Here is a 21,645-nt window from a genome sequence, read left to right on the forward strand (position 1 = left end):
CTTAACTGCAAAATTCACAAGTGTTTGATCCATGAATCGCCCAATAAATTTCCTTGTTCAATTAGAATTGGTATTTAAACAGTCCTCCTCATCATGCTGTTCACATTTTGACATCATGAGACCAAGATGACACCAAACAATTGATCGACAGTACCTTACCATTGCGAGGCTTCAAGCAGGATGTTCTCAGACGGAAGTGGCCACTGAGCTTAGAGTGTCACCGGCAGGTTGCCACAGAGAGACTGGAAGAGTCACAGAAAGGCATAGAAGTGGACGTCCTTCGGTCACATCCCATACTGATGACCACTTCATTGTGAACAATGTCCTGCTGAACAGGATGATGAGTGCCACACGACACCAGGCACATTTAAAGGAGGTGACCATTTGAAACCGTTTACGTCAGCATGCTCTGCGTGCTAGACGACCTGAAAGGGTACCTGACCACACCACCAGGCACAAGCATCATCGTCTTGCATGGGCCAGGGAGCATCAGGGTGCTGTTCACTGATGAAAGTAGATTCACGCCGAGCAGAAATGACGGCAGCCAACTGTGTTGGAGACGTCAAGGAGAGAGCTATGCATCAGCCACTGTTGTCACCAGATGAGCCTGTGGTGGTGGTAGTGTTACAGTGTGGGCAGGAGTGTCTAGTCAATACAGAACTGCCCTACACTTTGTGAATGGTACAGTGACAAGCTCATACTATTTGAATAACATCATTAATCCAGTCACTGTGCCTCTGCATGAAGAACACAGGCCCAATTTCATCTTTATGGATGACAATGCCCCAGCTCATCGAAGTCGCATCATTAGGGAACGGCTGCTGGAGACTGGGGTACCTATGCTCTGGATAGGCCATCAATATCTAATCAGTGGGAGTCTGACACCCCGCTTTTTCAGCATACTGTAGCTCCAGAGCTGCAAGTCAATGTTGAAACCACACAGCTCCATCCATTATATAATCGTCGAGGAGAGTTACTGCAGTACGGCTCTCATTGAAGTAAATGGATGCAGAGCTGCAATAGACAGAGCTGTGCAGTTCCGGCTTCAGAGCTACTGTGGATTAGCTGATCGATGGGGGTGCAGGGTGTCAGATTCCCACCTATCAGATATTGATGGCCTATCATCAATAGTAAAGAAGTTGACAACCCCTTTAAGTTTTGTCATGAGATATGCTATGTAGGTGGCGTTTTGCAAACCCAGACTTCCGGGTGGTTCCGGGTCTGTGGGGCTGACACGCAAAAAAATAGGACAGGTCTTATCTTTGGCCGCAACAATGGGTCCGATGCGGCACACACAAGGCCAGTGTCTGCATTTTGCGCTCAGCAACTTGCAGGATGACATGCTGAACTGGATGGACAGATCTCTTTTTTCAGCCTTATAACCTAAGTTAGTAAAACGGACACGGTCGAGTGCATTGGGCCCAAGTAAATCTTTAGGTTGTGATGGTTACACTAGCTCAGGGATCAGCAACCTCAGGCACTCCAGGTGTTCTGAAACTACAACTCCAAGAATGCTTCACTCATTTCTATTGGAGTAAGAAGAACTGCCAATCATGTTTGCATGCTGGCAGTTGTAGTTTCAGAGCAGCTGGCGTGCCGAGGGTTGCTGGTCCCTGCACTAGCTGATGTTCACTGCCCCTGATGATACAGAAAACATGCACCAAGAGTCCAGCTTGGTTTTGCAATGATGAAAGAATTCAAAAACTTTATTGACCTATAACCTGATTAGATTATGCCAGATGAGAACCAATATAGTACAGAAAGTTGTACAGAATTTTACATAGAAAACTTTACAGGTCTGTACCATATACATTTTGCTGAATAATTCTACATCCACTGCAATAAGGAATGCTCGACACTTTAATCTGTTTCTTGTTTTGTTACCATTGAAGCACAATTCACAGTAGTGATATAGTTCCCGAAGAAAACAAGAACAAAAAAAAACATAATTTTCCCACAGGCCAAACCAAGCCAAATTTGTTACTTTCATATATTTAACATTAATTTCTGTACAGAGCAAAATCTACATCAAACAGAGGACCATAATTATAACAGCAGACGCTACCTAGACTTGCTACAGTGATTCAAGTTCCAGGTCACTGGAGGAATTGCTCTTCATTTTTTTCAAAGCCCTATTATTATCTTACAGGTAAATTCAAATGCGACATTGTCAGCTTCTGCTTTGAAAAGTCAGCAGCAGTAACGCCAGGGCTAAAAGAGAGTATTACAGAAAACTAAAAAAATATTCATATTTTTTTTTTAAATCTCAAAAAAACCTAGTGCATTCCTTAAATGATAAACTAATGGGATCTGCAGAAAATCAGTGAGAAAAATCAAATATTGCAGGAAGATCGGCATATAGTGTTTTATGGTTTATATTACAGACCTGCGCATCTGTACATTTTACCCCATAAATGGTTGAAAGTTCATCGAGAAACAGAGTGCAACATAAAATAGCAACGTCAGATTCCTTTAACTTTCACGTCTGTAAAAGGGTTAATCCTTCCACGTGAAAGTGACAGTGAGGAAAACTGAATTTTGCCATTTAATCACTTACGCAGCTAAAGAACAACTTGTAGGCCATGGGGTCCTCAAGTTAATGTTATATATGGTATACAAGTTGTACATCCCTGGACCTGCTGTATTGTACAGCAATAAGGGGTCTGGAAAGAGATAATCCAGCTTTGCTGCTGGAGGAAAAAAAAAAAAAACCTGTACAGAGACGGTGTTCACCACAAGACAGTCTGGAGTGTAATGAAGCGACCGCATCCTCTTAAGCAGCTGTACCATGAAAACCGCAATAGAAAACCATTCAGATTCAAAGGTTATCTTTAGAGGCAGGCCTCTGGATCTCCTCATCTGTGGACTTAAAATCAGTAGTCTCCGCACTTTGTCCTGATCTGTCCTGGTCCAGATCTGGGGGTAGAGAAATCTTAAAAACAAGACCAATGCGATGGAAAAATCTTCTGAGGATAGCACGCAGTTCTGGGATCAAGTCAAACTGGATGGTTTCACACAGCAGGGGATAATAGCAGGAGGCATGGGCTTTAAACTGCAAGAAGGAGAGAGTCAATTATTCATCTGATGAGTTCATCCTGTTAGAACAGGTGCGAGGAACTTGAGGGGTCCCGTTCTGACCTCCGCTCCTCTGACAGGATGGTACAGCATTATAATTAGTGTGGAGCGAATCGAGCTTCGGATCATAGATCTAAAGTCGATTCGTTCAAACACTTCGTTTTAATGCTGTACGGAGACCTGTCTCTGCACAGCATTAAAATGTATTGACTCTGTGGAGGCAAAATTCGTTTCAGCATTAGTCTGGAGAGACTTCGGTGAATGAATCCAGTAATTACTTCTGCATCTTTAAAAACATTTGAAAATACCAATCCGAAGTCAGGTTTGGTACCGAGGTACCAGGCGTACCAAACCAGACTTTGGATTCCAAGTAAAGATACAGAAATGAATACTGAATTCATTCACAGAAGTCTCATGCAACTTTGGCAGAATCTAATTTTGCCTCCACGGAGGCAATACATTTTAAAGCTGTACGGAAACAGGTCTTCTAAGATCCGAAGCTCGATTTGCTCAAGCCTAATTACAATGATTTATAATGCTGTGTAACCCTGAGAGTCCTGGAATCTCTTGTATTATACAATAGGTTCCAGGACTCTTAGGGTCACACAGCATTATAAATCAATATCCTGTCAGAGGAGCGGAGGTCAGAACGGAACATCTCACTGACGGATGCTGTGAACTGGCTCGTGTGTATCTGGCCTAAGAGTAGCGTATATTGTGGGTGGGTAGGGAACAAAAACATACCCGTTCATCACTGATCTTCAAAACCTTAGTTAGGAACAGTAGCAAAAGATTAGTCCAGGCTTCTCGGTGACTTTCAGATGTGAGGGTTAAAAAATAACTCAAAGCTTCACTGCAAACACTGTAAAAAGAAAGGTACATTGTAGTGCGCTGTCAGTCATGCCATACAATTGCAGAAAAGACGTTCAAAACAATAAGATATACAGTATATCCACTATACATATGTATATACACTTACTTGAGTAATCGTTGCTGAACCTCATCCCAAGCACTCTTGCGGCTCTCATCCATGTACATACGGAATAGGATCCGCAAGCCACAGGCGAGGCTGCTCGTCTCTTGCTTCAGGAGGTTGGGCTTTGATTTGCCCTTGAAACCTTGTAAGATAGATATAGATAAAAATGTAAGTTATTTATTGTGTGCAAACAAAGACCTTCAATGAAACCAATGATGCTTTCTCCTGTAAAAGCCAGAACGCTTTACCCATCACATCTAACAATGGCTTGTCCAAGCGTTCATGCCATGGGCGTGCTTCAAGACATCCTCTTGGAACTGACCAGCTGAGAGGACTCAATGGACAAAGCCATCATAGATGTTCAGCATCAGCAGACCGGTGTACTCTGACCCGTTAACCATTCAGTGGGTGCTAATGTATTAGTAAAATATCTCAGCGAGTTCCCCATTAATAGACGTGTTAAAATAGCTAGATAACAGCTCTGCTGAAGAGTATTAATACTTCTGCAAAGGAAAGTCACAGGGGCACAAAGTGCAACATGCAATTCATCTCTTGATAGGACAGACCTCCGTGCTACTGACCTGCCTTCCACAGAGAAGTCCTTTGCTCATTATTGGAGTTAAAAGCCTTTGCAAATCTGTGAGATTCGAGGAGACAATCCAGGAGCTTGAAGAGTTGCTGAGATGTGAGGAAGCGATACATGCCTTGATCCTGAGTGTCAATGTGGACATCAAAATGTACAGCATCCCTCTGTGGATGACACAAAACGAGATTTTTGTATAACTTACCAGTAAAATCTCTTTCTCGCTCTTCCTTGGGGGACACAGGAAACCTTGGGTATAGCTCAGCTCCCTAGGAGGCGTGACACTAAGTGAAAGACTGTTAAGCCCCTCCTCCAGCAGCTATACCCTCAGCCTGGAGAGAGAGACTACCAGTTGCGTGCCCAAGTAATTAAAACAAAAGGCAAGGACCAACCGAACAAGAACCAACAAATCAAATACCCGACAGGGCAACCAAACCGTAATGGTAACTGAAAACAATGGTTGGTTGCTGTGTCCCCCAAGGAAGAGCGAGAAAGAGATTTTACTGGTAAGTTATACAAAAATCTCGTTTTCTCGCCCAATTCCTTGGGGGCCACAGGAAACCTTGGGACGTTCAAAAGCAGTCCAAAAAGGGGGAGGGACTACAACCCAAGATGAATTAAACCACCGCAGGCATCAAGAAACCGCCGCCTGCAAGACCAAGCGGCCCAAAGCAGCATCCGCCGATGCTTAAGTGTTCACCCTGTAGAACTTGGTGAAAGTGTGCAAAGAAGACCAGGTGGCCGCCTTACACAATTGTTCAGCCGAAGCTCGATTCCGCTGAGCCCAGGATGCCCCGACCGCTCTGGTAGAATGAGCGGTAACACCAAAGGGCAGCTCCCTGCCCCCAGCATGGTAAGCCTCAGCAATAGCCATCTTGATGAAGCAGGCAATAACCACCTTGGACGCCGCCAGCCCCCTGCGCGGACCCTCCGGGACCACAAATAGAGAGTCCGTGCGCCAAAAGGGTCTAGTCACATCCAGGTAGATCCTCAGGGCCCTAACAACATCCAGGCGGTGAAGCTCTCGTTCCCGAGGATGAGAAGGGGACGGGCACAGAGAAGGAAGGACAAGGTCTTCATTAAGGTGAAAAGCGGACACCACCTTCGGAAGGAAATCCGGAATCGGGCGGAGAACCGCCTTGTCCTGGTGGAAGACCAAGAGGGGTTCCGCGCAAGAAAGTGCCGCCAATTCAGACACGCGCCGAAGAGACGTGATGGCAACGAGGAAAAAAACCTTGCAAGACAACAAGCGAAGGGAAACCTTCCGCAGAGGCTCGAAGGGGGAAGACTGGAGAGCCGCAAGCACAACATTAAGATCCCAAGACGGAACGGGAGCGCGATACGGGGGAACATAGTGAGCAACCCCCTGGAGAAAGGTCTTAACCGGACCGAGCGGAGCCAGAGGGCGCTGGAAGAGAATCGAAAGCGCTGAGATCTGACCCTTTAGGGTACTGAGACCCAAACCCAGGTCCAGACCAGACTGCAAGAAGGACAAGACCGTGGGGAGAGAAAACCAAAGAGGATGAACATCCATGGTCTCGCAGAAAATCAGGTAGGCCCGCCAGGTTCGGTAATAAATCCTGGACGATGCCGGTTTCCACGCACGAATCATGGTACGGACCACATCAGCAGAAAGCCCCTGCCGCATCAAAACTGCGGTTTCAATAGCCACCCCGCTAAACGTAGCGACCCTAAATGCTGGTGGAAGATCGGCCCTTGAGAGAGATCTTCCCTTAGAGGCAGAGGCAAAGGCGCGTCTGCCAGGAGCAGCATCAGGTCGGCGTACCAAGGGCGACGAGGCCAATCCGGGGCTATCAGAATCGCAGGTGCGCCCTCCGCCGCGATCTTTCGAAGAACTCGTGGCAGAAGAGGGAGGGGCGGAAAAACGTAGAGGAGAGAGAGAACTCCGTCCAGGGAAGAACGAGCGCGTCTGTGCCGTAAGCCTCCGGATCCTTGGCCCTGGCCATGAAGGTGGGAAGCTTGTGATTGAATCTGGAGGCCATGAGATCCACGTCCGGACGACCCCAACAGAGGCAAATAGACTCGAACACGTCGGGGTGCAGAGACCACTCGCCCGGGTCGGTCGTCGTCCGGCTGAGGAAGTCCGCCGCCCAATTGTCCACCCCCGGAATGTAAATGGCCGAAAGGGCTGGAACATGAACTTCCGCCCAGCGAAGGATTTGAGACACCTCCCTCATCGCCGCCGCGCTGCGAGTACCCCCCTAATGATTTATATACGCCACAGCCGTTGTCTGACTGGACACGAACAGGATGACCCTGAAGCAGCGAAGTCCAATGCCGGAGCGAGAGGAGAACCGCCCTCAGTTCCAGAATGTTGATCGGCAGTTTGGACTCCGATGGAGACCAAGTGCCTTGGACGGACCGAGGAGGAAACACCCCCAACCCAGCAGACTGGCATCGGTGGTAACCACCAACCAGGCCATTGGCAGAAAGGACTTCCCTTGGAGGGGGGTCTGCAACCACCAGAGGAGAGAGGAACGAACCTGGGGGGGGGGAAGAGGAAAATGCCGATCCAGACTCTCCTGGGACTTGTCCCAGGCGGACAGAATAGCCGTCTGAAAGGTGCGGGAGTGATACTGCGCGAAGGGGATCGCTTCGAAACAGGACACCATCTGTCCCAAGACCCGCATGCTGAACCGGAAGGAAGGATGGCGGTGGAGAAGGAGGCTCCGAACCGACCGATGCTGGCGCTTTTCCGACGGAAGCCGAACCTCCGCTGCTTCTGTATCCAGAAGCATCCCCAAAAAGACCAGCTGCCTGGACGGAACAAGTGAGGACTTGGGAAGGTTGATTATCCAACCGAACCGGCGCAAGGTTTGCAGCGTGAGGTCCACACTGGCGGATGTCAGCGAAAGAGAGGGCGCCTTGATGAGTAGATCGTCCAAATATGGAAGAAGAAAAACTCCCCTGGAACGAAGCAAGGCTAGGACAGGGGCAAGGACTTTTGTGATTACGAGAGGGGCCGTCGCCAGTCCGAAGGGGAGGGCGACAAACTGGTAATGGTCGGTCCCCACTGCAAAGCGCAGGAAGCACTGATGACACCGAGCGATCGGGATGTGAAGGTAGGCGTCCTGGATGTCGATAGAGGCCAGGAACTCTCCTTTTTCCAGAGAGGCCACCACCGATCTGAGGGACTCCATCCGGAACCGCTGAAGACGGAGGAAACGGTTTAACCGTTTGAGATCCAAAATGGGATGCACCGAACCTTCCTTCTTGGGAACCACAAAAAGGTTCGAATAGAACCCCCTGAATCTGTCTTCCATAGGAACCGGAGCGATGACCCCCTTGTCCAGAAGGGAGCAAATGGCAGTGAAGAAATCAGCCGCCCCCTGGGAATCCCGGGGAACCCGGGAGCGAAAGAACCGAACTGGGGGGAGGGACGCAAACTCGAGATGGTACCCGGAAGACACAATCTCGAGAGCCCAGGCATCGGAGACGTGCGCCTGCCAGATGTCCCTGAACAGGAGGAGTCGTCCCCCCACCCGGGTGGGTGGGGGCGCACCTTCAGGCGGGGTTCTGTTTGGCCGCGGGAGGGCGAACAGGCTGTGACTTGCGCCAGGAGGGCTGGGTCCGAAAAAAGGCTTCTTACGCCTGTCCTGGACAGGGTTAGGAGATGGACCTGAAGTGGAGCGAGGTGCGGGAGCCCTACGGGAAGACTTAAAGCGCGAGAAGCTGGAACGGCCTCGAGTGGCGCCCCTGGTCCTGGACTGGGGAAGATGAGTACTCTTCCCCCCCGTGGCTTCGGAGATGATTTCATCCAAGCGGGTCCCGAATAATCGAGAACCCGCGAAGGGAAGGCCAGTAAGAGACCGTTTTGACGTGGAGTCCACCGTCCGAACCTTCAACCAAAGCTCTCTCCTAGCCGAAACGGCCAGGGCAGACGAACGGGCTATGAGAGCCCCCGCATCAAGGGATGCCTCGCAGACGAATTTACCCGCTTGAACGATAAGTTGGGCTAAGGCACGGAGGTCCTGAATGGAGATATCGGACTCAAGCTCTTGATCCAGCTGAGACGCCCACTCTGAAACCGCTTTTCCAGCCCAGGCGGAAGCAAAGACCGGCCTGAGGGCGGAACCGGAGGCTGCAAAGATACCCTTGGTAATGGACTCCATACGGCGATCCTCAGCGGATTGTAAGGAGGAGCCATCCGCCACGGGAATGGCCGTGCTCTTGGACAAACGGGCCACAGGGGGGTCGACTTTAGGTGGTGACGCCCAATTCGTAATGCAATCCGCCGGAAAGGGATAACAGATATCCAACTTCTTAGGCGGGGTAAAACGGGCATCAGGACGAGACCAGGCCTTAGAAACCACCGACGAGAAGTCGGCATGGAGAGGGAAAACCGCAGACGCCTGCTTTTGGCGGAAAAAGTAAACACTGGTCTTGTCAGAACTAGGAGGATCATCGTGAATCTTGAAGGTATCACGAATATTGGCAATAAGATGGCCCACGGCAGAAGCCAGTTTAGAAGGCAAGGCCGAGTCCATATCCCAATCCGAATCAACCAGTTCCCCTTCTGAGGGCATATCCTGTAAAGAGGAGGGGCCCGACTGAGAACGCACCCTTGGGGGTGACAGGGAAGCATCCGAAGATGATACGCGCTCCGCCCTGGACCGCTTCTGGGGTTGACGGGCTCTGGAGGCGTCGCTGGGAGAGAGGGACTCAGACGGGTCGGCCAGGGTAGCGGACCCGGAGGGCACAGCAGAGGAATCATCCGGCTGTGATAAAGGCAATGCATCCGCAAGGCGGCCCACAACATTAGTGAGACTGACCACAGCCTGGGAAAGGGATCTAGCCCAGTCAGGGGGATCCAAGAGGCCAGGGGGTGACACAACAGGTGGCAGACCCTGCAATGGGGCCTGGCATGCCGGACAATGCGGGTCAGGCTGCCCTTGTGGAAAGGGCGCATTACATGCAGTACAGGTATGATACCATGGTCCAGCAGGCACTGAAGGGTCAGACATGTTGGCTGGAAGATTAGTAAAATAACCGTCCAAGCCGGGGGGCTGCTGCACTAGAAGGGGTCAACAGTCCTACCAGGTCACAGAGCAGGAGCAGACGGCAGCAGCAAACAGCAAATACCGGAGGGTAAACGATCCGTCCCAGCAGAGCTGCAGCGAGAGCAAGCATGTATGACGACTAAGGAGGCGGAACAAGCGAGGAGCGGGAAAAAAAAACTCCGCCCCCCCGTCACGGAGTTTGCCAGACACATAAGGAGAAGCGGAACGAAGCTCCGCCCCCCGCTGAATTTTTCGCGCGCGCGATTCAAACATGCCGCCGAAGCCCCGCTTCAAAAGAAGCTTGTGCCCACCAGTCCGCCTCCATCATAAGTGGAGGCGAACGCAAAAACCGCCGCCACAAGTCAGAGTGGCAGCCGGTAGCCGGAACGAGAGCGCGCAGCCACTGCCTGCCCGGAGTAGAAAAAAAGGCGCTGCACACGGCCGCCGCAACTGCGGCAAGCTCCCCCTGTAACCTCCATTAAACCTCCCCCTGCAACCCCGTCTTGCCGGCACTTCTCTACCCTTCCCCACACACAAAGGGGGGAGCCGTCAAGGCGCCTGAGAAGAGCACCCTGCAGGTAGGAAACGGAACGAGTGAGGCCAGACAGAAGGAGAGAAGGGGGAGCAGAGAGAAAAGAGAAGGGTCGTGGGGGCAGGATCAGGCTGGAACAGCCACTCTCACCATCCTGAAGACTTCACCCTTTGTCCATCCAGCAGGGACGCCCCTTCAGCCACTGGCACCGAAGTGGCAGGAAGCTGGAGAGGGGCTTGCATGTGGGCGACCCTTGCGCTGGCGGGATGCAGGGGAGCTGGGCTGCCCTGGTCCTCCTTTTCTTCAGTGGGGGAGGCAGTAGTGCGGATAGCCGGCACTGGCGCAGCTCAACCCCGGGAGAACAGAAAGGTCCAGGCGTCTCTGTTGTCCCTGTTGAAAAAAATAAAATAAAAATAAGAAAATAAAAAATCAACTTCAAGCAAAGACAGCTCTGCAGAGCAGAGAGTGTCTTGCCTCCTTGACACTAAGCAAAAAACTGGTAGTCTCTCTCTCCAGGCTGAGGGTATAGCTGCTGGAGGAGGGGCTTAACAGTCTTTCACTTAGTGTCACGCCTCCTAGGGAGCTGAGCTACACCCAAGGTTTCCTGTGTCCCCCAAGGAATTGGGTGAGAAAGTTAATCTTATAGCTGCGGATGTCCTTCTCCAGCCATGGATCACAAAATCGCCCCTACTCAGTGGAGGCCTATCATCACTTCTGTAGGATCAGACATAACCAATGTTATCCCCTCAGAACCTGTCTTATTTTAAGAGAACCTAAAACTGGCCATAGGGGCACAGATATCCTGGTTTATTCCAGAAGCAGTGCTATGTCTGTCCTTGGGCTGTGTCTGGTACTGCAGCTCAGGTCTATACAAGTGAATGAGGCCAAGCTGTAATACCACACACAACCTGTGGACATTTAGAAAAAGTAGCCATGTTTTTCCTGTATAGTCCTTTCAGGACAACAAGCTGAGTAGCAGGCGAATAGCTGTTGTCTTTGCACTAAAAATATACTATATGTGACTACAGTAGCTTCTGAAAGAAGTGGCAGGCCATCATATATGGAAGATTGAAGCCATAGAACATGGTATCCATATGCAATTTCATATCCAGTATCAATCATTCAAGCTACTTATCGAGTGTAATACCAAATGGCATTGCCATCCGGACCATTAAATTCTAGCAGCCCCTCTAAATGGTCTAAAATAAAAGAATTGTGGGGGTCCTATTGGACTGTATTATAACATCTTACTGCATATATCCTTAAGTCTGGTTGTTGATTTAGGTTGATACCTCCTATGTGGGTGTTTTATGTACTAGCACACATCTTAGAAATATTGTGAGATTATTGGATTTATGCATTTTCTACTATCGCTTCCCTTCGTCGGCTCCGTTGGCTTATACACTTTCTTTACTGCATACATCCTTATAGCAGTTTTTTTATGAATTGTGTATTAATAAAGCATGTATTTCATACATTATACATAAAACAGTCTCCTCGTTGTAGTTTGATAGGGGGACCCCATACACGTTCATTTACTGTCAGACAAAACCCGCCATTTTTGGCAGGGAGACCCAACAATCTAATGCATATGGGCGCTCCCTGCACTACTCTGACAGATGATGTTGAGGGAGAGAACGATTGGGCGCACTGAATTTTAATACCTGACCTTTTGTTCTCATGAGAGGTAAGTAGCTGTCAGAGGTGTCTGGTAGCAACTTACTTCTTCCCCCCCACGATAAACACGTACATGCTGTGCTGAACTAAGTGTGTATGTGTCTGGAGGATTTCGGGAGAGATAGCCGACAGCTGAATGAAGGTTTAACCAACAGAAAATGAAGGTGTATGGGTACCTTATGGCTTCATTCAGATGGGCGAATTGTACCAGGATATACAGGCAACTGTCCAAATTAGGAGCCATATCCACCTCGGTTCTACTGAATTAAACTTTCAGCATAAGCTCAGTCCAACATAACGGTGGACGGTCCAGGCATGATAAATATGGCACAATGTGACCATGAAAATGAGGCCTAAGGAACATTGCATCAGGGTCTGAGGATCTTCACCAACATTACAGATTTCAGCCATTAGGAGAACACGTACCTGAGCAGCAGCAAGGTTCTCTGCATCCTCTTTCTTACTGGTTGCGGGGAAGAACACAATATTGTCGATGGTCTGAATGAGTTCAAGTTGCACCACGCATTTGATTAACAAAGCTGAAAAAAGCTTCTGTTCTGGAAGTTCTTAAAAAATAAAAATAAAAAGAGAAGAAAATCAGAAAAGGAAAGGAAAATTATTCATCTCCTGGAAGCAGCAAAAATCCTTTTCAAGTTCAAAGACGCTTGTTATCTTCTACCTTCACGAGTTAATTAATGACAACCCACTAGGCCCTGTGGACATTAAAGTACATAGTAATCAGAGGCTGAACCAATGACATTAGCTGTCTGAGAGGTGCAGACATAAAAGTAAGAACGCTCAAGCAGGAAGATTAATGCAGCTTCCTTCACTTAGTGTGCTTCTGCGCTGTCACAAACAATTCACTCCTGCCCTCAATACCACTTACTTGCTCCAGATCTTATCAAGTACGAGTCCTCGTTGGCTGCGTTTGTTATTCCAGGCTGGGTACTCCGTCTGCCATCGGCTGTCCGGGGCTGGATGGAGTCGTGTATATCGACAGACTTCTGAGAGACAGAATCCTGACAAGACACACCATTTTTTTTTTAACACTAAATACGCATTACCTTATAAATACAGTATATCACACAGAAAAAACAATGCAAAGGCCTTCCCAATAGGCTCTTCAAACATAAACCTGGAGATATCTACGTAGGACTATCTTCAAAAAGAGAATAGATATAGCCACAGAAAAAGTAACTATAGATTACAACCTTCAGGTATATTTCCTAAGTGGTCCTCCTAAGGCTTTTATATGTTATACTGCAAATTGTAATACTCATTGCCTGTGGGATACCGCCTCATGTGAAACACACCCGGTGGGCGTTCCTTGTGACATTTAAAATGACTGTTGGTATTATTGTCTCGTGTAACCTGATGAATAGTCGCCATTTGCCTTGGAACGCGTGGTTTTATTAAAGAACCAATCCTGCTAAACCCTCAGAAACTGACTCCACACCATTCCACGCTATCTGGGACTTTTCCCTGCGAGGTGGGCACTTGCCAAGGAGGGCTTTTAGACACTGGCAGCACCAGAATCGGTGTACCAAGGGTTTGACACCAACCATAATGTTGTGCCTATAATTGTACAACCACCGAGGCCTTGTTCACATTTTCGTGTCCGTTTGATGAATCTGTGTTTCATCAGTGAAGATATCCATGTGTCATCTGTATTCCATGGACACTGCACAGCAAAAAATTCATCTCCAGAGCATCTCCTATAAATGGTCTGTGAAACACCGATGGAACACAACGGCCACATCAAAACTCAATGGGTACGTGTGCTATACGTGGACAACAAGGACAGCACACGTCCGTGAATTGGGAATGAGGCCTAAAGGTGAGCCTCTTGATTTTGCATGAGTTGCAACTCTTCCTGGACGTACACACCCTACGTCGTGCCCTCTTTTTCTCTACTTGAGGCTGGCTATCACGCCGTTTAAAGGGAAGGCTTGAATGAAATGCTGGGGGCAAAAAGAGCATCAGGATGAATTTTAACACATGCAATCCTTTGTTCTGCCAGTTCAGAAGTAATAGGGAGTGACTGGTCTCCCCTTCCCTAACTGACTAAACATGGACATGGTCTTCTGCTGACAACTATCTAAGGCTCCATTCACACGTCCGTGGTGTGTTGCGGATCCGCAACACACCCGCCCGGCACCCCTATAGAAATGCCTATTCTTGTCCGCAGCTGCGGACAAGAATAGGACATGTTCTATCTTTTGCAGAGCTGCGGACCCGAAGATCTGGGCCGCGCTCCGCAAACAGCACACTGTGTGCTGTCCGCATCCATTCCGTCTCCATAGAAAATGAATAGGTCCGCACCCGTTCCGCAAAATTGCAGAACGGATGCGGACCCATTGGCGGACCTGTGAATGGAGCCACTTTCACACGGTCAGTATTCAGTCAGTATTTGTCAAAACCAGGAATAGGTCCAAATCACAGAAGAGGCACATATATTTATACGTCTTCTCTGTAGGTTCCACTCTTGATTTTGGCTCACAAATACTGACCGTGTGACAGTAGCCTTATGCGTATGATCAGGATTAGGTTTCATGGGCCTGTCAAAAAAATCCAATCATGTTCTAAACATGGCTTATTTTGACCAGAAAATTGTGGTTTCAATAGCATTGCTGGATAGAATGCATGCTGATAAAAAGGCTGAAATGGAAAAAAGCCTATTCTGAAGGAAAGAGAACCTTACCAGCTGCTTTTCAGACTGTGCGCTAAAATCAACCTCTCCAGCCGCCGGTTTCCATGTTAACAGCCTGTGCAAGAGGAGAAAGGAAAAGTCAGACCAGAGCACCGACTCACACGCCATCCAGCTAGCATCTGCCCACGTTTTGTACTACAATTACATTATGGAGCAAATATATTTGTAGGTCGCCATTTACCCGAGAGATGCTAAAAGCGTATCCTGGGTTGGCGAGTGTCTGTATACCTGTCTGACTGTACAGAAAAGCATAGTCTGCTGTACCTTCCTGTACATAAGCATAGAGTAAAAACAATATACATTTGAACTCTTATACCTATAAGCCACAGCTTTCCGTCAGCGGTATATATGTCCGAAAATACCGTTGACAGGAGGCAAAAGGGGGAACAGAGTGTTACATTCATTTATGACTGTACATACAATAGAAGTGAAGGCATCAACCAGCTTTTCTGGCTGTTCCCTTCAGACACAGAGGTAAAAGCACTCACGTGTGTGGAATGGTGGTCTTGAAGATATCTAGCATACAGTTGCCGGTTTTGTCCCAGATATCCAGGTTGAATTTTTCTCCATTCAGAATAACAACATTTTCTAGGCAATTAGTTCCAGAGCGAGCGAGCTGCTCATTGTCTGCCAAAGAAGATAATACCATTACTACATAGTGCTGAGAAAACATTACACATATGGAACGTACATCCAGACAATTATGGCGTAATTAACATGCACTGCAGTTTCATATGCATCACATACAATATCGAGCTCCCTGATCTATTAAGAGAAGCAAATGTTCTACTAAAAACTGGGGAGACAAAGAGGGGAAGATGCGATTTCTTATGAGAAATGAGCAGTCGTATCGAGGTTTATGACTGATACACGGGGTAAGAAGCTTCAGCATCATATGTAAGGTTGGTGGTAGTGAAAAGAAATCATCGACATCAACGTCTAGACATATTTGCCACTATTCAAGCTAGATAGGGTTTATTCACATGTGCAGGATTTGATCAGGGTTTGTTTTATGCAGTTTTTGAAGCCAAAATCAGGAGTGGATCGTAAAAACGGAGAAAATATAAAGATCCAACTTTTCTTATTGAACCCACTCCTGGTTTTTGGCTTTATACGTTCTGCATGTGTGAATGTGCCCTCAAGACGTAGATATTTGTGTGGCTGATGATTTTATACATATACCGTATGGTCTTCATGACAACATTGCAACAGTCCAGCACCAGAATTCAGAACAGGACAAAGGCTGTCATCAGAATCTCGGAGAAGTGTCTGCTCAGGATTTGTGCCAGAAATCATACCCAAGTGTATTTACTGGTAGGAATGTACCATGGGCAGCACAGTGGTTAGCACTGGTGTCCTAGATTCGAATCCGACCAAGGACGACATCTGCACGGATTTTGTATGTTCTTCCCCTGATAGGTAACTTAGATTGCGAGCCCCATTGGGGACAGCCTGATGCTAATGTCTGTAAAGCACTGCACAATATGTCAGCGCTATATAAGTGCATAAAATAAATATTAACCTTAAAGGGGTTATCCCATTTTAACAACTTATGGATAGGTGATAAGGGTCTGATTAGTAAAAGGCTGAATGCTGGGACCCCCGACGATCAATAGAACTGGGGCAGTGTTCCCCCAATTGAATGGAACTGCACACATGCATGCGTGTCTGTGGCTCAACACAACTCTAAGGGTTAGCTGGAGAGAGAGGACTACAAGTGCTGCGCTATATCTGGCACGGTGTCCTCTGCTCCATTCAAAAAGGAGGACAAGGGCCCCTGTTCTTGTGATCGACGGGAGCCCCAGCAAGTGGACCCCTGCCGATCAAACACTTAGCCTTCAAATAAGGGATGTATTAATAAGAGACATGGAATATCTCCTTTATACTTTCTCTCCATTTATGATCCACACATGGTGTTGGCTTTGAAAAGTGCATGAAAAAACATGAACAAAATCTGACCAAAACCTGAACGTGTCTGGGCAACTTCATTCCAGTTCATCAGATCCCAATATAATGATCGACTGGAAAAGAAAATGTTACCCCCCCCCAGCAGGAAGGCTCATTTACAAATCAACAAATACCCTGATAGGAGGGGACACATTTTTACTTGAACCGCAGGAAGAATATGTAACGTGTATATATTTGTATATAACAGTACTGCTGACGCAGTTTCAGAAATCTCCAGTCCACAAATGGTGAGAGAACTTACCTTGCTGGACACACCAGTAGAGCTGAGAAAATATATCATCCAGCAAGACATCACTGAGCACTTCAAAGTACTGGGTGAAGACGTCACATATTGCATAGAGGGCGTGATTGCACGTTGTAGTCATCCATTCGGCTTTCTGAGAACATAAAATGACAGATGTTTCTAGAACCTGAATTCGCCAGGCTTGGATCAAGGACAGCAAAGGAAGTCACAAAGCTACAGATTTTACTTCCTCTGCTGGGACCTGTTCTGTTAGAGTGAGAAACACCAAGTCAAATACTAATTAGGGAGTTAACCCCTGGTGCTGTAAATACTTTTCAGAATTTCATTTTTATCTCCTTGTCTTCCATGAGTCAAACTTGAAATTTTTCCGATCACATAGCCGTAAAAAGGGCTGATTTTTGTGGCAAAAGTTGTATACAGGAAAAAACAGTTTTGTGGGGTAAAACTGAAGAAGTTTCAATGTGTTTTCAATGTGTGCTAAAACTGCCCTTTTACCTTTATTCTGTGGGTCAGTACGATTACAGCAATGACAAATTTATGTTGGTTTTCTTAGGCTTTATTATGTTTTAAAAAATAAAAATATTTGAAAGAAATTCTTTGTGCCGTCATATTCTGACCCCACTAACTGTTTATTTTAGGTCTTCACCTGCAGAGCTGTGTGAGGGCTTGTTTTTATGGAGTAAGCTGTATTTCTTTTTATTGGTACCATTTTAAAGGTACATACGACATTTTGATCACCTTTTATTCTACGAAAAAAAGTGATTCAAACATTTAAATTTTTATCATTGTGCTGTTCACCGTGCAGTATAAATGTTATCAGTTCTGCCATTTTCAGACTTATTAATTGCTTAGGCTACTTTCACACTAGTGGCAGGACGGATCCAACAGGCTGTTCACCCTGTCGGATCCGTCCTGCCGCTATTTCGCCGTGCCGCCGCTCCGTCCCCATTGACTATAATGGGGACGGGGGCGGAGCTCCGGCGCAGCACGGCAATGCACTGCGAAAGGCCGCCGGACTAAAAGTACTGCATGTCCGAATTTTTAGTCCGGCGGCCTCTCACCGCGAACTGCCGTGCTGCGCCAGAGCTCCGCCCCTGTCCCCATTATAGTCGATAGGGACAGAGCGGCGGTCCGGCAGCACGGCGAAATAGCGGCAGGACGGATCCGACAGGGTGAACAGCCTGTCGGATCTGTCCTGCCGCTAGTGTGAAAGTAGCCTTATTATGATCACAGACACTGGCCATAGGTGTCAGCTGTGTAAGACAGCCGTCACCCGATGGCTCAGCAATAGATAAGGAGTGAACGGAGACGTTACAGAATGGTTTAATAAACTGTGCCTATCGGTTTTGCCATTTCCGTTTTTACCCCCAAGGAGGAAAGCGCCAAATCCTATTCAGTATAATGATGTATAACCGATCAGATCCAGGTGATCGGATAGTCGGTGAATATGGTCCAGATAGAGTAGTATGGGTTATAATAGTTGTTAACTTTCTTCCATTAATGGTAAGTTTCCCATAGCTACCAATCACTGCTTCTAGGAACGTTTGTCAACTGAAACATCAAATCTTTATTAAATACTAAGAGTAAAACTCATAGGGAAGGGTAATAGTGTATGCCCAAAAACATCAAATATATGTTAATTCCTGCAGTTACCAGGGGGCAAACTGTCCAGGTAAAAAGCTATCATCCCCTGAACAGCCTGTAATGCTGTATAGAATAGTTGGCTGTAGCGCATTGTAGATAACAGGATAAACAGCCGCTTTATTATAGAAGTATTCAGCAGCGGAGATAGATACAATGTTGCAGATAGTGAAGGAGACTAAGGGTACTTTCACATTAGCGTTTTTCTTTTCCGGCATAGAGTTCCGTCCCAGGGGCTCAATACCGGAAAAGAACTGATCAGTTTTATCCTAATGCATTCTGAATGGAGAGTAATCCGTTCAGTTTGCATCAGGATGTCTTCAGTTCAGTCATTTTGACTGATCAGGACGGAGATAATACTGTAACATGCTGCGGTTTTATCTCTGGCCAAAAAAATAGAACACTTGCCTTTTTTCCATAGGAATGTATTAGTGCCGGATCCGGCATTCAAATTGCCACATTGACGGATCCGGTATTCTGGTCTGCGAATGCGCAGACCTTTAAAAATGCGAAAAAAAATTATACCGGGTCCGTTTTGCCGGATGACACCGGAAAAACAGATCCGGTATTGCAATGCATTTTTCTGACTGATCAGGCATATTTCAGACTGATCAGGATCCTGATAAGGCTACTTTCACACTTGCGTTGTTCTTTTCCGGCATAGAGTTCCGTCACAGGGGCTCTGTACCGGAAAATAACTGATCAGTTATATCCCCATGTATTCTGAATGGAGAGTAATCCGTTCAGGATGCATCAGGATGTCTTCAGTTCAGTCGTTTTGACTGATCAGGCAAAAGAGAAAACCGTAGCATGCTACGGTTTTATCTCCGGCTAAAAAAACTGAAGACTTGCCTGAATGCCGGATCAGGCATTTTTTCCCATAGGAATGTATTAGCGCCGGATCCGGCATTCAGAATACCGGAATGCCGGATCCGTCCTTCCGGTATGCGCATGCGCAGACTGAAAAAAAGGTGAAAAAATAAATGCCGGATCCGTTTTTGCCGGATGACACCGGAAAGACCGGCATTTCAATGCATTTTTTCGACTGATCAGGCATTTTTAAGACTGATCAGGTTCCTGATCAGTCTTACTAATGCCATCAGTTAGCATACATTTTGCCTGATCCGGCAGGCAGTACCGGCGACGGAACTGCTTGCCGGATCTCTCTGCCGCAAGTGTGAAAGTAGCCTAGGTCTGAAAAATGCCTGATCAGTCAGAAAAAATGACATGCGTTTGCATACAGTTTTCCTAATCAGGCAAGCAGTTCAGGCAACGGAACTGCCTGTCGGAATCAAACGACGCAAGTGTGAAAGTAGCCTTAGGCTACTTTCACACTTGCGGCAGTGTGATCCGGCGGGCAGTTCCGTCATCGGAACTGCCCGCCAGATCCGCCGATCTGCCGCTGACTGAAAGCATTTGTGAGACGGATCCGGGTGCGGATCCGTCTCACAAATGCATTGCAAGGACGGATCCGTCTCTCCGCTTGTCATGCGGACAGACGGATCCGTCTTGTACATTTTTTCACATTTTTACCGATCTGCGCATGTGCATGCCGGATCCGGCGCTAATTCATTCCTATGGGAAAAAATGCCGGATCCGGCATTCAGGCAAGTCTTCAGTTTTTTTCGCCGGAGAGAAAACCGTAGCATGCTGCGGTTTTCTCTTTTGCCTGATCAGTCAAAACGACTGAACTGAAGACATCCTGAATGGATTACTCTCCATTCAGAATACATGGGGATAAAACTGATCAGTTCTTTTCCGGTATAGAGCCCCTGTGACGGAACTCTATGCCGGAAAAGAAAAACGCAAGTGTGAAAGTAGCCTTAGGGTCCTTTCACACTTGCGTTCTTGTCTTCCGGCATAGAGTTCCGTCGTCGGGGCTCTATGCCGGAAGAATCCTGATCAGGATTATCCCCATGCATTCTGAATGGAGTGAAATCCGTTCAGGATGCATCAGGATGTCTTCAGTTCCGGACCGGAACGTTTTTTGGCCGGAGAAAATACCGCAGCATGCTGCGCTTTTTGCTCCGGCCAAAAATCCGGAACACTTGCCGCAATGCCGGATCCGGAATTAATGCCCATTGAAAGGCATTGATCCGGATACGGCCTTAAGCTAAACGTCGTTTCGGCGCATTGCCGGAGCCGACATTTAGCTTTTTCTGAATGGTTACCATGGCTGCCGGGACGCTAAAGTCCTGGCAGCCACGGTAAAGTGTAGCGGGGAGCGGGGGAGCAGCATACTTACCGTCCGTGCGGCTCCTGGGGCGCTCCAGAGTGACGTCAGGGCGCCCCAAGCGCATGGATCATGTGATCGCATTGGACACGTCATCCATGCGCATGGGGCGTTCTGACGTCATTCTGGAGCGCCCCGGGAGCCGCACGGACGGTAAGTATACTGCTCCCCCGCTCGCCCTATGGCAGCCAGGACTTTAATAGCGTCCTGGGTGCCATAGTAACACTGAAAGCATTTTGAAGACGGTTCCGTCTTCAAATGCTTTCAGTACACTTGCGTTTTTCCGGATCCGGAGTGTAATTCCGGCAAGTGGAGTACATGCCGGATCCGGACAACGCAATTGTGAAAGAGCCCTTAGTTTGGTATTCTCAGTTCCGCCCATGCTTCCAAGTCACCCCTGCTTCTAATTACACTCACGCAACACTGCAGAGCCAGCGACTATTTGCGCCACATTGCTTCCATGTACCTAGCTTAATGTGTAAAACCAGCCATGCCCTAAAAAACTACTCTAAACGTTTCACTTTTTTAAATAAGCTCATCAGGAGTAGGGGGTGTAATACACATAGACAAACAGACGCCGCACGCCTCGTGTGGGGAGGCAGCAGCCCCGGCGCTAGGATGGCCTGGGCAGACTCTCTAAATAAAGAAATTGATCTGAAGCCACCAAGGATTGTGCTGCCATCAATATCTACCATTCTACAGGCAATTCTGGCTGGGGGGGTATTTGGCTCCGCAGGTGTCTTGAGCTTTATCCTACGGGCCACCCCCCAGTGAAGTGAGTTATTAACCTTAATTTTATATTATATTTTATTGAATTATTCCTTTGTAACTTCTGCACTTGTATCGCTATGGGAAACTTACCATGTAAGAAGGTTGACAACTAGTAGAGCCCATACTACTCTATCTGAACAATATCCACCGACTATAGACCTTATCTATTGTCCCTATACGTAGTCTGACATCTATGCTGCCACCCCAATAGCTG

At 47.6% G+C, this 21,645-nt stretch overlaps 1 protein-coding gene across 2 annotated transcripts in view; it reads right to left on the bottom strand.

The window, feature by feature from the left end:
- Nucleotides 1–1,679: 1,679 nt before the first annotated feature.
- The window catches only part of ARFGEF1 (ADP ribosylation factor guanine nucleotide exchange factor 1), a 157,557-nt gene continuing 137,591 nt past the window's right edge, over nucleotides 1,680–21,645 (bottom strand). For both annotated transcript variants that reach the window (XM_040434499.1, XM_040434500.1), the window contains exons 31-39: nucleotides 16,784–16,919; nucleotides 15,063–15,201; nucleotides 14,566–14,629; nucleotides 12,751–12,883; nucleotides 12,291–12,430; nucleotides 4,633–4,801; nucleotides 4,055–4,193; nucleotides 3,820–3,937; nucleotides 1,680–3,052 (exon numbers count right to left, since the gene is read on the bottom strand). In XM_040434499.1, coding sequence (XP_040290433.1) covers nucleotides 2,819–3,052; nucleotides 3,820–3,937; nucleotides 4,055–4,193; nucleotides 4,633–4,801; nucleotides 12,291–12,430; nucleotides 12,751–12,883; nucleotides 14,566–14,629; nucleotides 15,063–15,201; nucleotides 16,784–16,919 — 1,272 coding nt within the window. In that variant the 3' untranslated portion in view covers nucleotides 1,680–2,818. The remainder of the gene's footprint in view (nucleotides 3,053–3,819; nucleotides 3,938–4,054; nucleotides 4,194–4,632; nucleotides 4,802–12,290; nucleotides 12,431–12,750; nucleotides 12,884–14,565; nucleotides 14,630–15,062; nucleotides 15,202–16,783; nucleotides 16,920–21,645) is intronic.

The sequence above is a fragment of the Bufo bufo genome, chromosome 5, assembly GCF_905171765.1.
Source record: "Bufo bufo chromosome 5, aBufBuf1.1, whole genome shotgun sequence".
In the NCBI taxonomy this organism is placed as follows: domain Eukaryota; kingdom Metazoa; phylum Chordata; class Amphibia; order Anura; family Bufonidae; genus Bufo; species Bufo bufo.